Source organism: Sapajus apella, unplaced genomic scaffold, assembly GCF_009761245.1.
Source record: "Sapajus apella isolate SASKATOON/1434 unplaced genomic scaffold, GSC_monkey_1.0 scaffold6, whole genome shotgun sequence".
In the NCBI taxonomy this organism is placed as follows: Eukaryota; Metazoa; Chordata; class Mammalia; order Primates; family Cebidae; genus Sapajus; species Sapajus apella.
Genome location: NW_022436946.1, coordinates 4,568,947 through 4,587,876, shown reverse-complemented (window position 1 = coordinate 4,587,876; position 18,930 = coordinate 4,568,947). Strand labels below are relative to the sequence as shown.

The 18,930-nt window shown below is 37.5% G+C and overlaps 1 protein-coding gene across 4 annotated transcripts in view; it reads right to left on the bottom strand.

Moving 5' to 3' along the window:
• Window positions 1-18,930, bottom strand: part of EPM2A (EPM2A glucan phosphatase, laforin) — a 117,413-nt gene that overhangs the window by 35,644 nt on the left and 62,839 nt on the right. For 3 of the 4 annotated variants that reach the window (XM_032274536.1, XM_032274535.1, XM_032274537.1), the window contains one exon: window positions 729-970. The exons of the other annotated variant lie outside the window; for it this stretch is intronic. In XM_032274536.1, the coding sequence (XP_032130427.1) occupies window positions 729-970 (242 nt within the window). The remainder of the gene's footprint in view (window positions 1-728; window positions 971-18,930) is intronic. 4 annotated transcript variants of the gene reach the window in all.

Sequence of the window (18,930 nt, the reverse complement as noted above, 5' to 3'; positions counted from 1 at the left end):
CACAACTGCTTCTTCCTGCTATAGGATAGCGTCTAAAGCCCTTTTTGTCACTCAAATACTGCAAGATCATTTTCCTCATTCTCTGATCCATAGCCACATTGGTCTTTGAGTTTTTGCAACGCTCTATGCTCTCTCCTGCCACAAGAATTCTTTTAAGTCGCTGCTTCTGCCTGGGACACTCTTTCTACTCACTCTTCCTCCAGCCCTCCCTTAGATCTTAGCCCAAACACTACTTTCCAAGAAATCCCTCTTTGACCCCCCTTCCTTGGCCTGGTGACCTGTACATCATCTCATAGCAATATCTATGTATTTTTCTAATTAAAAAAAATCATCATAGTTTTAAAATTCTATTTTTAGACATGTAATTAACATTTGCCATCCCTATAGGACTATGAGCTCTGTGGGGGCAGACAGCATGCCCGTCTTTCTTTACGGTTGTGTATGCTTTACCAGCATACCAGCATAATACCACGTACCCAGTACACAATAAATATGTGTTCAATGAATAAACAAATTAAAGAAGCCACATTAAACAGAATCTTAGCCACAGTGTCAAAAATATATGCATTATATATATTAAATCTAAAATCTTATATTTTTTCATTTTTACCATTCATTTTTAAGATATTAAATTATAGACAGATAGATAGACAGACAAAGAAAGAGCCAGCAAGAGTGTCTCTGAAACACAGTCAGCAAGGAGGCAGAACGGTTCTTCTGATCCTTACCTTCGGTGCTCATATCTGGGGTTGGCAACCAGATGTAGGCCAAGCCTTCTTCCTTATATAGTTTAATCATAGTGTCTGCAGTCATGGGCTCTGGGTAGCGGTTACAGCCTGAGGAATTCTGTACAATATCCCATTCAGTCTGGAAATTCATTACAGCTGTAATCCCCAATTCATGCTTCAGTTTGATGGTTACATGTTCCACTTGACGAGGGCAGCTACCCAGCCAGATATTCGGTAGAATTCTAATGAGAACATATGGAGTCAACTATTACTAGTAGTTCTGATTTGAGTTTTAAGGAGCTGCATAAAACATGTAGTATTAAAATATAACTAACCTTTAAGGCTGGCACAGAAAAAGCTAGATATTTTAGAATGTGAGCACCAATGTTATTATGGAAAGAAAGAACACTAAAGCGTTGATGCTTTAGGGAAAGCAAGTAATTCAATTAACTAGAACGCCAGGAAATGGACATTTGCAAACGAAATCAAGCAATATGTTAAAATAAGTCTACCAAGTTGTGCCTATTCCATAAATGCATATATGGTTCAACATGATAAAAACCCATCCATAGACTTCAAATACTAACAAATTAAAGGTGAAAATTCCTATAATTATATAAATAAATTCTGAAAAACAAATTTCAGAAGGCATTCCAGTTTAAAAGTCTATGTAAAAATTTCAAATAGTATGAGACTTTTTAAATATGCTAAAGAGCTGAAGCTAACCAACAACCGACTTCTTTTAAATAAAATTAGAGTCACGATTAATTCCATTAGTACCCAGCGGTGCTCTATAGGTTTCATATAACACTACAAGGTAAGAAGGAGAAATCGCAACATAATTTCCTTTTGGAAATTCTCATTGAGGTTTATTGTGGAAAAAAATAATGAAATGAAAAAGTTAAAAACTCAGAAAATTTTTAATAACCCTTTAGCAGGAACCCAAGCAGAAAAAGAATAAAATAAAATACATGTATCCTCTCCTGCAGGGTAAGCAGAACTCAAGTTTTAGAAAGACAATGCTGGATCTTGTGAGATATCCTCACTGAGGATGGTTAATGCTGACATTAGAGAACTGGGCAATTGACTTCTGTTAACAGCATTGACAGCAGCCAACAGGAAAAGAGGAAAAAAACAAAAACAGGCCGGGTGCAGTGGCTCACACTTGTAATCCAGCACTTGGGGAGGCCGAGGCTGGAACTGCTTGAGGCCAGGAGTTCCAGACCAGCCCACCGAATGTGGCAGAAACCTCCTCTCTAATAAAATTACAAAAATTAGCCAGGCATGGTGACGCATCCCTGTAATCCCAGCTACCTGGAAAGGCTAAGGACTGAGAATTGCGTGAACCCAGGAGGTGGAGGTTGCAATGAGCAGAGATCACACCACTGCACTCCAACCTGGGCGACAGACCAAGACTCCGTCTCAAATTAAAAAAAAAAAAAAAAGATTCCATATAACATTTAGTAATAATTGTCTGATGCTAGGCCAAGTTATTTATCAACTCTAACCTGTCGGTGTACTCGTCTTTAGAATGAGTCTAAAAATAACTCATAAAAAATCTTGTAAGGATAAATACAATTAAATAATATACCTGAATTGGACTGAAACCAGTAGATGCACAATAAATGCAAGTGGATTTCGTGTCTAGCTATAGAGATTTACTTATTTTTGTAATTTACTTTGCATTACATTGTAAAGATTAATTTTTCATTGTTTCTGATATTGTTCATTTGAATGCTACAGAATAGGCAATACTCTATTGTTTATATGAAAGCTGGCTTTGTTTTTTGCTTTTTTTCCTTTTGGTGGTGTTTGTCATTGTTGATGTTAACAGGAGAAGCCAATTAATCCTCTCACGTGGTCATCACCCATATTCAATGAAAATTATCTCATAAGATCTGGCACTATCTGTCTAAAGCCTGAGCCCCGCTTCCCCGATGGGAGAAGATAAACTCTTTCTGCTGTGTTCTCGTCTAAAGAGTTATTAGGAATTTCCTTGTGGAAATCCTTATTGTAGATTATTATGGGAAAAAATGATAAAAGAAAAGTTAGAAATTGAGGGAAGACTTAATGGTGATGGAAAGAGGGGCATGAAATCCAAGGCCTTCAACTTATTCCTGACCCCAGTTAATTCTTACATACTCTGCTGGACCCAGTGGACTGAGAGGAAGACCCTGAGCAAGGACACTTGAAGGATGCCCAAGAGCTGTGCTTCACCAGGACATGGATAGCTGAGCATTCGGAGAAACGTCACACCTGCTTGGTGACTGCACCTTCCCTCTGGCTATTGAGTGAGATCTGCCTCTATCTAGATGTCCCATCCCTCTTTCCAGATCCTTTAAAGATCCCTTCCCCAGGAACCTGCTGGATACCTAGCAAGGTGACCGTGCTGGGCTCCCATATATATACTTCGGGGTTTAACTGAGCACACTAAATCTCCTAAGCTGAAAAGGAGGGAAGTGGACACTTCAGCCGTATAAACAAGAAACAGAACCTATTATAAGACAGTAATGAATTTTTTAACTGGAAAAAATTTAAAGAGGACTGGTAAAATATTAAAGAGAATATTCATGACAGGCAAGCTAAAATCCAAATACTACTCAGCATTTTCTTGAATATTGCACTCTTTGAGTGAGTACTAGTTAGTATTTAGCTAGTCAGTAAATTCCAAAATAAAATGGCTGGCTGATTTTTCATACAAGATTACATAAAAGCTTAAGAATAGTTCATAGAGATATACAAAGGGTAAATTAGGACATTTGAGCCTGCAATGTAAGAAATCAGAGTCAGCATATCCCAAACCAGAGTCAGTATATAGAGTTGCATGTTGTTGCTAAAAAAGGTGTTATTCTACCATCTCCTTCAGCCCTGGCCTTCAGATGTTTTGAAGATGATAGGGAAACTCAGAAAAAGTCAAAGATAAACAAGCCTAGAGCTGATACCTTAACACATATATTTCACACATAACATTTCTCATGGAAATAAGCCCTTAAAATATATCCAGTTATGATGGGAGTCAGAGTCCATATTTAAAATTTCTGACATTTTAAAACAAGATGTTCTAAACCTAGGAGACAGACAACTAAAGATAAACTCTGAAAACAAACACTATATTGAAAGACAGGAAAGTAAGGTTATAAAGTGATTTGTACTGAATCATTATATGGGACTCAGAGACAAAGACTGGGTCTGCTGGAAACAAACAAATCAACGGATTCTGCTTAATCAGACAGCTACAGTTTGCTTTCCAAAAGTAGGTGATAGACTTCTCATTACAGGATTCACTGGGGGTAAGAAGATGCTTTCTAAAATGCAATTAAAGTTTTACTCATCCATTCAAAAGAGGAAAATTTGATACCATTAAAAATCCATTTTTGCTCATCTCACCTCATTTTGGTATCAGTGTTATTTCGAACAATTTTTAAAATCAGAATTTTTAGAGTAAAAAGAAGCTTGTTGAAATATGAGATTAGAGAATAAAAATTCTCTGTAAGAGTAGCTTTAATGCAAGACATACCAAAATTCAAAGATATAATGGAATAAAAGTTATACCTTACAATTATAAATTACGTTATAAAACTTCCAGAGACTTATTTCATAAATAATCCACTATCAATCATGAACTCAGATATTTCTGGCAGCTCCACTATAGACTATTTGGAAATGCATAGAGACGCCAACCGAACCAAAAGGGTACTGTTACTCAGTCAACACAGGACAGAAGTTCTCAAACCTGGCTGTGCATTCAAGTCACATGAGGTACTTTTATAAAAACATTTATTACTAGGATCCACCTCAGAGATACTTACAGAGAGGCCTGGGAGTTAGGCCTATAATTATGTAGGTTGTTTGATTTAGAAATTAACCAGATTACATAAGCAGCAGATTCCAGAACCACCAGTTTGCTACGTCTCCCTACGCATGAGAAGCTTAATATACAGAGCACATTACCTTTTTTTAATAACAGTAAAAAATATGGAGATCAGAGAGGATGGGCTTCCTCAGTCTGACATATCTACAAATTAGGTTCTTATCTTTGTCCAAAAAATAGTGTCAAGACTGCAAATGATTCCTAGGTAGTGAGGAGTGAGAAATTATCTGTTGTGAGAGACAATGTGTATCCATGTGTTTAATGCACAGTATCTTCTAACTGGTCAAAACTAAATCTATTTCTGAGTCACAGCAAATATTTAATATAGTCCTATGCATAAGAATATACTTTTGTAGAAAAAAATTATTAAACTAGGGTTTTGACTATTTCTGCTGTGCTATAACCAGATTATATATAAATAAAATCTGTCCTAGTAGTATTACTACTATTTTATTTATATATAATATAATACAATATTACTACTAGGACAGATTTTATTTATATATAATCTGGTTAGTATTTAACTTAGCCAAAGACCAGGGGAAAGAATAGATGGCTGACATTCTAGAACCTTACTTTCTTGGATTGCAAATCAAAATCAATTTAATTCATTTGAGTGAATCTGGATTTGTGGTTCCAGGTAATCACATCATAATATTACAATATCTGTCTCACTTATCAGGCTTGGACCTGTAGTCCAACAGCTACTAAAGCATATGAATCAGAGCCTCAGCTGTCAGTCAAAGGAAGCCTCACTGTCAATAATGAGTACATCAGGCAGAATGAGCATCCAAGCACTTTGCAAAAATTACCAAAGGGTATCGACAGGATACCCTGTGGGTATCAAAAGGACAAAAGGTATTGAGAGAGAAGTCCATTCTAAGGACTTCATATTAGAGCTTCCATCACTAATGGCCATGAGAAATGACAGAATAACATTTTCCTGAAGTTGAAAATTAGCATTATTTTGTGTCCATAGAAAGAAAAAGAGATGAGACAAACCACAGGAATAATGGAATCAGCTTTTGTTTACTCATCACACCTAAAGACCCCAACTGCTGAACTGCAGTGCCCTCTTCCTAGCCATACAAACGGAGCACCATTTCAAAAACAGAGAAAAGAAATTTTGCTGAAGCTCTTCACAAAACCCAGCTAAGAATTTAAAAGCAAAGAAACAAAAAGCACATTTCCTAAGTTGGATAACTGTGCTGCATTTATCTTATTTAATATTTTATGGGCAATTCAATTAGAAATTAAAATGTGATCTGGCTTTTAAATAATGAGTAAAGTGAAAAAAATTCTATCAGTCCTATAATTTAGATCTCATTAGTGGGAAAGCAAGAGAAACATTAAAATCAACCTCTAGTAAGCTCCAGGCTTCAGTAGCACATACAGCACCTTCTGCTGAAAATTTGCCCTCTAGCATCCAGTGTTATTAATACCAAACCTCTACCCCAAAAGGGTGCTGATAACAGGCTCCAGTTAAGGCTGAATAGCTGCTCAAAGACAAATTCCAATTCAGAAAGAGATACTAATTAGCTTCTTTATTAAAACATAGTTTTATTATAGTTTGCTTATGAGTCATAGACTATGTATATAGAGCACATGTTAATTTCTGTTAAGTACAGTTCATTTCTTACATTTTGGGGATGTGCTATGTAGTTTACAGCCATATGAATGCAAATAATTTTTGACACAATGCTCTTTTTCCATATTATAAAATGCTATATCATTAAATTAATTATAAAGGCCTATATGGATTGAATTGCATCCCCCTCCCCAAACTCCTATGTTAAAGTCCTAACCCTTAGGAACTCAAGAATGTGACTGTATTTGGAAACAGACTCTCTACAGAGGTAATCAAGTTAAACCGAGGTCATTAGAGTAAGCACTAATCCCTAATGACTAGTGTCCTTATAACAATGGGGAGTTTGAACACAGACATAGAAGGAAGACAATATGAAGATGCAGGGAGAAGATGGCTTCAAACAGATGCTGCCACTAGGCCCTCAGAAAAAGTCAACCCTGTGGACACCTTGATTTCAGACCAGCAGCTTCCAGAACTGTGAAATAATAAGTTGCTATTGTTTAAGCCACACTGTCTGTGGCACTTTGTTAAAGCAGCCCTAGCAAGCCGATAAAAGTCTAAACATTCAGGCTTAACATTGATTCATTCAAACATCCAGACTCTTTTCAAATATCCATACAGCAGATGTCCTTAAAGCATTGTAATAGATCTTTTTCATCATTTATCCTAACATTTGGAATTCTTGTAAATACAACTAACATTTGACGACGGTTCCCAAATGCTCTCTTTACCCAATACTACCCTTCTTCCTTCCTTCACTGAGGTCCTTCCATCTATCACCTGAGCACCTCCCACATGGAGGAAAAGATCCGCAGACCCCCAACTAAAATCACTGAAATATGTGGGCCCCTTCTTCTAATGATTTGGTACTGAAGTTCTGGGGTGTCTAGTCCTAGATCCTCTTACATGGCTCTCAGGGGATAAACCTCAAAGGATAATCCCTTAATGTAAGAGCACAGTCTCTCAGACTCACAACTTCTTAAGACTCTGAGTCCAGGAGAGGTTAGCCCTCTTCTTTTTGAGGTTATACTAATTTTATTTATATGCCATATCAACAGATCATAGTAGTAAATAAGGCAACCAGTGCCCTTTGCTTCCTTACAGGCAATCACGAGGCAGCACAAAGACTGAGGAAAATAACCAAACTAGGACTTGGTTACCTTCATACAGATTTAAATGAATGTACCTTGAAAATAGACTCTTGGTGTGTTAATGTTGTTTCCAATGCTAAGAATTCCTTGAAAAGTTAAACTGCCGTATTTAATTTTATTTTTTTTACTTAGTGAATTTGAAAAGACTTGTTTAAAATCAATCTCTTGCATATTTAATTAGGATCCACAAAAGACCAAGGAATAAAAAATTAAACATGTGACATTTTTTGTATTTGTGTTAAAGTCATTCTGTCACTTCAACAAATATGAAATGATGCCTGCTTTTTGGCATTAATTCAACAACCAATAGTGAGCAACAGTAAGCAAGACAAAGGATGCCTTCATTGGAGCCTGCATTCTTTGAGGAAGACAGGTAACAAACAAATACATTTACCAAATGCCTACATTAGATAGAATTAATCTGTAATGTGCTTTTAAGGACATAAACATGGATTTAAAAATAGAGATTTACAGGGGAGTGAGATTTCTGATAAGACAGGAATGTGCTCTCTGAAAAGGTGACATTAAAACTGAGATCTGACATCAGAAGACGCAGACACACAAAGTCCTTAAAGCAAGAGAGTCAAGTATACTTTAGGAACTGCAAGAAGCCTGGGAACATGGAGTGTGGTGAACAAGGAAGAATGTGAGATGAGATAAATTAAAACGACCATGCAATGCCTTATTGATAGGCTAGGGAATTTATATACTAATATAAAAGCATTGAAAAGCCAATGAAGGGTTTTTAAGCAGAGGAGTGACATGGACTTAGAGCTTTTAAATGGTGACTCTGGCTTTGATATGTAACTTTGATTGGGCAGGAGGTATAGCAGAGACTAGAGAGGAGGAGGGAAGACCTTTCGGAGGGGGATGGCTTGGAATACAGTTAGTGGTGCAGACAGAGAGCGGTGGGTAAGTTCAAGATGTACTTTGGCAGTAGAACCCACAGAACTCGCACATCAATTGGATGCAATTGTTGAGGAAAAGTGAGGATTGAAATGTGACTCCAAAGTTACTAGTGCAATATTATAATCTAAATTTTCTTAATCAGGTCTACGCTCAATAAAACTAGTATCTACAAGTTTCTTTACTATATATTTTTACAAGACTCAGAGTTCATCAACATTTTATTTATTAGGCATCATGTTAATGGCCTGCATGTGCCAAAGCTTGATAATATCAAGCTATTCAATTCCTTTTTTTCCTTCAAATTTTTATTTTTATTATGGAAATGTTAATAAAGTAGGGTTTGATTGAAGTAAAACTTTATACACTGGATATGTGGCCCAACAAATTTATGGGCCAAATTTAACTTATACTTTATGAGTTAAATTTAATTCATATTATAATTTATGGTTTACATTTAACTCACATAGAAATACCACTGTAGACGAACTAGTGCACAATGAAACAGATTTATTTATGTAATCAAATCACTAAAGAGAATTTTTTTTAAGTTATTCTTTGGACTTGTGGGTCTTTATTTCAGCTCCAAAACAAAAATGAATTTAGAAAACAAGACAGTTGGAAAATGAAAAGATCATGATTTTCCTTTTTTAATGTTAATGTCTCTTTCACTGTCAACTATTTAATTTGTCGAAATACAAGGAATCCCTGGGATAAAAGGGGATTCTATTAAGTACTTTGAGCAACAACATTATAATTTTCTGAAGAAAAAATAGTTTGGGATAGTTGTATGATGATTATTCATCTGGGCCAGTTTATCTCCAATATTCATGTGAAGATGAACCATCTGGAGATCATGCTGAGATGCAGACACTGACACAGGACACCTGAGTTGGAGCCTGAGCGTCTGAATGTTCATGAGCTCCCATGTAACACCCATGCTGCTGGCCCGTGGACCACAGCTTGAGTATCAACAAATACTCTAATAATTTAATCTAAATACTATTATATTATTGTACATTGCAATAGTGCAGTACAATTCATAATGTCCAGATATACTGGAAAGTTAACTAAGTTAGATCCTCCTGCTAGAGCAAACAAAGACAAGACAAGCATTGTGTCTCTATTGTTGATGCTAATATTAACCAGGTTCATTATTGTAAAACATTCTATTAACTATAGATCATTTTAAAATCTCTTTTCCCTTCTTTCTTGAATTCCCAGTGAGCAAACTGCAAGAAACCAAATGGCTATGTTTAGAGAATGACCTTCGTTGGTTCTAAATCATTCCCCTTTTCTCTTTCTTGCAGTGCTCACTGGCCTCTTGATAGAAGCCTGTAATTTCCTTTTGTGCTATATTTTTAAATGCAGCATAAGATTGTTTTTATATACAGATGCTGAAAATTAAGGAAAATACACATAACACTTAAAATTTATGGGGCATCAAATCATTTAAATGGTTGAAAACTGACACAATTAACAGTGCTGCAGTCAGGGATGTCAAAAATTAGATAAGGTTCTAGAAAGACAAACGATAAACGCTTCCTCTTCCCTATGAGATGTGAGTAATTAGGATGGTAGGAACAGAGGAGAAATGCATACTAAAAATATTATAGTATTGGTGCCTCCAAAATCCCTGGGAAGTTTTGCTTCTTTCACTCGGCCTGAAATCAGAGTACTAAGAGTATACTTTATGACATCCAGAGAGAAATCATGGTAGTTACTACCTCCCAAGGTTGTGAAAATCAGAAAGGCCTCTGTCCTCCTTAAGTTACCCAAAAATCCTGAAGATCCATAGGTATGGGAAAAGAGATACACATCAGTAATACTTGATCTGTGTACTTTATTACTAACTAGGAAAGATTGTAAATAAGGAATGAGACATGTAGCCTCATACAATTCACAAGGAGAATTAAGTACCAATCCTACCCAAACTGAAACTGTCAATATTTAAGTTGGTATCTCTAATTGTCATGAGAGTGTATTTTGTTACACACATTCCTGTGTGCAGTTAATTCATCATGGCAAGGTCTTCAGAATACAGTTTTTGTTAAGATCATCTCCTCCACTGAACATAACTAGCTTCTATTGCATGAAGTGCTTAATTGGTAAAAATTGATCTTAAGTTTTTATCAATTACAATTGCCTCTTCCACATTTCATAGCCCAGGACATTGACATTTCCCTCCTGTCTTATGCAAATGTTTCAGTATTTTCAAGTTTTGTTGTTGTTGTTGATGAGATAGGGTCTCCCTCTATTGCCCAGGCTGGAGTATGATACAATCATGGGTTGCTGCAACCTCGAATTCCTGGGCTCAAGTGATCCTCCCACATCAGCCTCCCAAGTAGGACTACAGGCATGTGCCATAATGCCCAGGTAATTTTTTTCTACTTTTTTGGAGACGAGGTCTTGCTATGCCGCCCATGCTAATCTCGCACTCCCCACCTCCCAACTGTTCTGCTTCAGCCTCCCTGGTCACTGGGATTACAGGTATAAGCCACCATCCTGCCAAAACTTTTTTTTTTTTTGAGACATGGTCTGGTTCTATCACCCAGGCTGGAATGCAGTGGCATGATCTCAGCTGACTGCAACCTCTGCCTCCCAGGCTCAAGCAATCCTCCTGCCTCAGCCTCCCAAGTAGCTGGGACTTCAGGTATGCACCACCACGCCTGCTAGTTTTTGTATTTTTTGTAGAGACAGGGATTCACCATGTTGCTCAGGCTGGTCTCGAACTCATGAGCTCAAGCAATCCACCCGCCTTGGCCTCTCAAAGTGCTAGGATTACAGGCAGTATGAGCCATTGTACTCAGCCCTGGCAAAACTTTTAAGGGTATTTATTCCACATTCACAACTGGGGTTAATTGTGTGGAAATCTCATCTAAGCTTGGCATTCTCATATAAGTAGAAGACTATGGATCTCAGATTTTCTGATATCAAGTTCATTTGTCCCTTAAACAATATAAACTATCCATAGACTCTTATTAAGAGAATTCACTCCAGCGGCCAGAGACCCAGCACCCACTGCACCTACTGACTCCCACCCGGCACAATTGCTGTTTCACAGTTTACCATACAGTTTCTTTTTTCTTCCTTTTTTCTTTTTCTTTTTTTTTTTTTTTTTTTTTGATGGGGTTTTTTTTTTTCTTTTAGGTTGGAGTGCAGTGGTGTGTGTGTGTGTGTGTGTGTGTGTGTTTAGTAGAGATGGGGTTTCACCATGTTGGCCACGCTGTCTCGAATTCCTGACCTCGTGATCCACCCATCTTGGCCTTCCAAAGTGCTGGGATTATAGGCATGAACCACTGCACTTGGCCACGTACACTTTCTTTCACTCTCTACTGAAAATTCCATCAATGGGTGATTGCATGTATCCTGTTGATCACTCCCATTATCCTACAAGCTCCTATTTTATTCTTACCATGTTTCTGACCCCTTCATAAACTCTGTATCCCTCACATGCCTTTTAACTGTGAGTGTTTCTTGGAGTTCCCAACGCTGGTCTCTCTTCAATTTATATACTCCTAGATATCTCACTGACATACGTGTTTTTACTGTCATCTATATGCTGGTGAACTCCAAATCTATTATCTATAGCTCAGACCTCAACCCTCTATTGGAATTCTCTCCTGCCTGTCCCATAAGAGTTAAATAAACTCATCTTCATTCTCTCCTACTCTTTGTTCCCTACCTACAAACCTGCATGATTCTTCTCCATTGCTCCTAATCTCCAGAAATTGTTCCATAGCCACCCAGTCCTGTAAGCCACCTTGGCTTCTCCCTATCCTCTCCCCCAGAGTCATTATTCCACCGTAAAAGTCTGTCTCCTAAAGACCTGTAGAATGTTATTGCTTTCCTTCAGATCTACAACACTTAAGAAATGAATCATACCAACTGCCTCCAACGTGACCTCCCAGTCTGTCTCCCTTACATACTGCCACTAGAGTGATCATTCTAAAGCATAAAGCATGTGAACCCCCCATCCGAAAATACTGAGGTGAATACCCACTGCTTTAATATAAAGTTCAATCCTTTGGCCTGACTCTTTGGAATCTAATCCCTATGTGTGTCACGAATCCCATGTCCCCATATGAACCTCAATTTAGGACAAATATTTGTAATCTTCCTAAAGGCCATGCACTCTCCTTTCCCTGCTCTTATTCTGCTATCCTTCCTCTTGGAACACATCCTCCCTTGCATTCCACTGCTCATCTATTCGACAAAGCCTACCTGATCTTCCTTGATCCCCAATAGGCTCACTTTGCTCTTCCTTCTTTGTGTTCCCATGGCATCTTATACATACCCTTGTTACAGACTTGTGCAAACAATTACACACTTTTATTTCAGGCTCTGGCCTCTCTTGCTCTGAATAGTGAGTTTTCTTAAGCATTTCATCATCTGTATTGTGACCTCCTCGAGAACAAGGATGATATCTTATTCCTCAGAGTACCCCCAGCACTTAACATTATATCCAGCATATAGGTAAAAGGAAATAGGTAAAGGGAGGGAGGGAGGGAGGGAGGGGAATGTAGGGGAGGAGATGGGGAGGGAGGCAGGGAGGGAGGGTGTAGAAAAGACTTTACTAACTCAAGATATTCTGGAAGGTTCATTTAGCTATCACCAATTGAAAACACTTCGAGTTTCACAAAACTGTGGTAAAGACATTTTCAACTGTGTTATACCAAGGACATATGTGTTATTTGTTCAATTTAGCTCAAAAATAATAATTTTCTCTGCAGACAAATGTGAAAGCTGTTTTTAGCCAGAATATAAAACTATGTAACTCAACATGTTTCCTTTCTTGCTTTTACTGCCAGAAAAAGAGACAAATTTAATGTTCAATAGTAGTAATTAGACTGCCTCAAGTCCCTGGTAATTTCTATTCTATTTGCTCTCATAGATGGTCTATTTCTATGCTAAATTCTTTTTCTATACATTCTTTCTTTTTTAAAGTCTTCTGTTAAAAATGATGATACACTTGTAAATAGGTGGCAGATGGTTGCAAAACCTAATTCTCCAAAACACTTCTTTCTTCAACCTTAAGTCTTTTGCATTATGACAGCCTCATAAAAGGTAGAGACCAGCCTCTATTTGAACCAGAAGATTTGTAGCAACCTATCAGAATCCCCAGTCTTTGGTCAGTCTAGTTCTACAGCTACGCTTGTCAATCCAAAGATCTCACTCACATAAAATGTATTGAATATTACAGCCACCAGTACAATTTATTTACAATAAAGTTCCATTCATGCTTGGAGTGTATTCACACTTTTATTAATTATAATCCATGGACCATAACCGTAAGTTCCATTTCATGCCATGTAGTATTTTAAATGTTAGCTGTTAATGCCGGCAGACAAGTTGAGCATAATGACAAATGTGACTCTAGAGCAGTAGTTCACAGCCCTGGCTACATGCTAGAATCTCTTGGAGGTCTCCTTCAAAATATCTCTGCCGAGTCCTCAATTAAGTCAGAATATCTGAGGCACTGGGGTGTCACCCAGAATCATTTTGTCTAGACACTTCCAAATGATTCTAATGTACATTAAGGCTTAGGAATCAGTGATTCAGAGCCTGGGAGAGAGATCAGAGTTGCAAATAAATATTTGTCATCTTCCCCTTGTTGGGGCATTGGCTATCAAAATTTTAAAAGTAAAAATAATTCTACCTTTAAAAATCAAACGTTCTATTTACCTCATTGAAATGAAACTGGTTATAAAAATCTAAATTACAAAGGGAAGTTAGAGGTGATTATTCATTTTCAGAGGATTTTCTATCTTGATAAGGATTCATTTAAGCATTTCTTCAAGTACGAGGCAGTGATTTAATTGATTTGTACAGTTATCTCAGTTATTAATTATGCTTGTGACCTTTGCAAAGCCACTTGAATCTCTCCAGGCCTCTCTTTTCTAATAGGGATGCTGAGAGAACTGGATTAAATAAGCAGTTTCCCAGCTTTCACAGTAATTCTCACAGATGTTGAGATGTGATGCGGAGGTTGGAAGGTGGCTCAGAGCTGGAACCCTGGAGCCAGGCTGCCTACATTTAAATCCTGGCTCCACTGAGTATGTCACGTTGGGCTGGTATTTTACCTCTCAGTGCTTCAGCTTCATCAACTATAAAATGGGATTAATGCATATCTCACAGCATTGTGAGAATAAATGAAATCATATAGGTAAAAGCATTCAGAATGGTTCTGAGCACCTAGCAAGCAGTATTAAAGTGTTAGCTATTATCGTATTATGAATATTACACCCAAAAAAAGTCAGGGACTTGAGAATGCTAATGTGTTGGTGAACCTATATGATTGGGGCAAATTATGTAACACTTCAAAAATATGTTTGACCAGTTAGCTTTTGGTTATGGGAAGACAGCTCTCTATGCGAACGTTATCTGGGGAAAGCTGGGCCACATGACTGGTATGACCCTTTAAACCCTAACATCATTTAATTCATTTCCATGTCCTAGAGAGACCAGAAAGCTATAGCTCGTGGGCCAAATTCAGTCTTCCATCTGTTTTTGTAAATAAAGTTTTATTGACACACAGCCACGCTCCTTGGTTTACATATTGTCACAGCCACTTTCCCAATGCAGAGTTGAGTGGTTGAGACAGAAACCATTTAGCCTGGAAAGCCTAAAATATATACTACCCAACTCTACAGGAAAAGTTTGCTGACCCTGCCTTAGATGCGTAATGTGTTGAGAAATCTATAGCTCTACCCCATAGTAAGTTAATCACCATGGCAAATTTTATGTTATGAATGGGCATTTATATTCCATCTACCCAGTTGCCTATAGGGAGAAAAGAAACATTCATCAAATACAGGGTACAAAGAACAAGCATCTGTGGGGGTGGAGGCTCTCGATGATAAGGATAAACATCTGCTGGAGAGGATAAACAATGAGGATCACAGGAAAAAGAGCTGCTCATGGGAGGAAAAGAAAGCAATGAGGAAAACAGAAGGCAACTTGAAGGCTTTGGCCCTGGTGAAATATGCTTTTGTATGATGAGCACTTTCTCTTCTCATTTCCCCAATAGTCTATATACCCTCTCAAAAATATGAATGTTTTTGGCCAGGTGTAGTGGCTCATGCCTATAATCCCAGCATTTTTGGAGACCAAGGTAGGCAGATCAACTGAGGTCAAGAGTTCAAGACCAGCTTGGCCAACATGTTGAAAGACCTGTCTTATGAAAAACACAAAAATTAGCTGGGTATAGTGGGACACACTTGTAATCCCAGCAATGTGAGAGGCTGAGACACGAGAATCACTTGAACCCCGGAGGTGGAGGTTCATGCCACTGTACTCCAGCCTGGACAACAGAGTGAGACTCTGCCTTAAAAAAAAAAAAAATTAGATGTCCTTTGTAATTACTAGTATTAATCAAGTACAATCCTAGGAAATTGTTTTTGTTATGCTATCTGATTCTTAAAGGATAGGTATTATTATTTTAACTTTATAAATAAACCAAATTCTGCAGAGTTTAAGCAACTTCATATCTAATCAGTGATTGACCTTGTAGTCAAATCTAGTTTTATCAGTCTCAGATTTTCCACTGTGCCTCAAATGAAATTATTCAGTTCTAGAATTTCACTTAAAGGCAGATAAATATTACTTAAAATTCTGATAACCAGGATTTCTCAGGCACTGTGCTAGGCAATTGTTTATCATGAAGCAAAGCTTTAGAATTTCTACTCATGCTCGTCGTTTCTTGCTCTCTACAGATTTAGCTCTTGGGTAGGGTTTGGGGAAGTGCGGAACGGAGAGACAAGGTGAAGTAAGGAATCTGCCGGCATCTTGCATGGATAGCAACACTGATGAAATTTATCTTAACATGAAAGAAAGGGATTTTACTAAATATGAATAGAAACACAGGAAGCAATTGAAGAATAGACAAAAATGCACTGTATGAAAATGGCAGCTGCAAACCTTATCTCTTATATTCCATTGCAACAAAGACTAGTCAGCTTTTCTTAGCCAAATGTGAATTAGAGGAAATATAATTTAGTGTTTAGAAAATATGCCTAATTTACCACCAAAGCCATACAATTTGTCTTGAAGTAAGGAATTCTACATCAGCTTTTTAAAATGATGGTGATTAAATAGACTACAATATACTTCAAGTGTTCTTTTCCTTTCATTATTTGTGGCACCCTGATGAAAAGTAATTATGCTTTGGCGAATTTTCCTCTTAGATGTAATTTGGACCACTTATCCGAGATTCTCAGAAGGGAGCTGACTTGACAACTAAAAGAGAACACCTGTTTCTATCAATGTAAAGGAAGCTGGTCCCGAGAGTCTTTTCCTCTACTTAGCAATGCACAGTGTTTCTGCAACCAGAATTATTGAGTGAGGTACTAAGGAAATGCCTTCTGTATCCAGCATTTCCCTTCAAAGAAATCGGGATTTAAATGGTGTACTTTTTGTGTTTACATGAGGAAAGAAAGAAGAATGCTCATAATATAAACAAAAGAGAAGAGGAGTGGGAGTATAGCAATCATTAACGGTGCTAAAATATACAGATATCCACCCCTACACACCAACACACCTTCAACAAGGATGCCCCTCAGCTACTCAGGTGGTTAAGAAAGATATTATATAATTTGGGATTCTGTTATTTTATTAAACAAATCAAAGGGGATCTGCAGAAAATGCTATCTGTTTTATTTCCAAGACTGTCTGTGTGGGAAAATTCTATCCACCCTCTTCTCATTGGTATTTAAAGCAGGCAACGGGGATGATATTTGTTGTTCATAAAAGAAAGATGATCCCATCACATTAATGAAACACTAAATAATTCACTTTTCTGACTAGGACCTGTGGAGCTTCAAATCTACTTATAAGATATTTTATTATTCCTTTTATGACCCATAAAAAAGGCCTGTGCAGCTATTACCTACCTTTTCTATCCTACTTTAACAAGTATCGAAAAGCACTTTCACAAATACAAGCATTTGGTTTCACTGCATTCTTGAGATAAACATCAACAAGTAAAATAAAGATAGTGCCAAAGACCTAAAACATTAAATTTAGATGGATCTACTGAAAATCAATTAATGGACTTCAAAACAAAGGCTTTTCTTTGCCTATGCCTTGCCACCTCTTTTTTGTTGTTGTTGTCGATGGGGATCTAACTTTCTGATGGAAACTGTTGAAGGAAAATGCTGCAACAAGTTATTTGGGTTATCCTTGTGACATATTAGAATTTTTGTATCCTGTCAATTTTCTGAAAGTGTTTACAAGACAGAACATATGAACTTTTAAAGACTTTGTACTGAAATGTAATATACATTAAAAATACACAAGTACTCAATTTTTTTACAAAATGAATCCATCCACGTAGCCAGCACCTAGATCCAGAAACAGAACTTTTACCAGCCTCAAGAAGATACCCCTCATACTCTTTGTAATTATCAAAAGGATAACCACTATTCTGGCTTACAATAGCACAGATTAATTTGGCCTATTTTCATGGGTACATGAACTTCTATTATCTTACTTAATCTACAAACAGAAACACAGGCGTGGAGACATGAAGCAATTTCTACAATGTCTTGCAACTCGTAAAGTGTAAAATCTAGGCCTTTTATGTGCTTCTACAGAACTGCCTGTGTCCTCTAAAAGTCCTCCTAATAACCAATGAAGAGAGGAATTTATATGATCAGCCTATCTTTTTGCATATTAATTTCTGACTGCTTTAAATATAAGGAATAAAAGGTATTCCCTTCCCAAGTTTTTATCTATATCAGAACTTGATATTGGGCCCACTGAACTCTAGGAGCTCACCCTCTAAGAAAAAAGGTTAAACATGGGAAGAGAAGGTAAGACAAGAGATGTACAATCATCATCAAGCCTTTTGCTGATGTTTTTTCTGCTCAAGCCACAGCACTTGATATGGTTAGGCTTTGTGTTCCCACCCAAATCTCATCTTGAATTGCAATCCCCACATGTTGAAGTAGGGACCTGTAATCCCCACGTGTTGATGGAGGGAGGTGACTGGATAATGGGGGTGGGTTTCCCCCATGCTGTTCTTGTGATAGTGAGTGATTTCTCATAATATCTGACAGTTTTATAAGGCAGTTTTCCCTGCTATGGCTCACTCTCTCTCTCATCTGCTGCCATATAAGATATGCCTGCTTTGCCTTCCACCATGATTGTAAGTTTCCTGAGGCTCCCCAGCCATGTGAAACTATGAGTCAATTAAACCTTTTTCTTTATAAGTCACCCAGTCTCAGGGAAGTTCTTTATAGCAGTGTGAGAATGGACTAATATAGCACTCAACTGTCGTTATTTTTGTGTTAATCAGGATTCTCCAGAGAAAGAAAACAAATAGGACATATGTATACGTATATTAGGAAAAGAAATTTATTTTCAGAAATTGACTCCCATGATTACAAAGTCTGGCAAGTCCAAAACTTGTAGGGTAGGCTGGCAGCTGGAGATCCACAGAAGAGCTGCAGCTCAAGTCCAAAGGCAGTCTGCTGGCAGAATTCCCTCTTCTGGGGAAGTCAGTCTTTTCTTAAGGCCTTCAACTGATTGAATGAAGCCCACTCGCATTATGGAGTATACTCTGATTTACTCAAAGTCTACTTATTCACATATTATTCTCATCTAAAAAGCACCTTCACTAGAATAATGTTTGACTGGCTATCTGGGTATCATGGCTTAGCCAAGTTGAGACATAAAATTAATTCT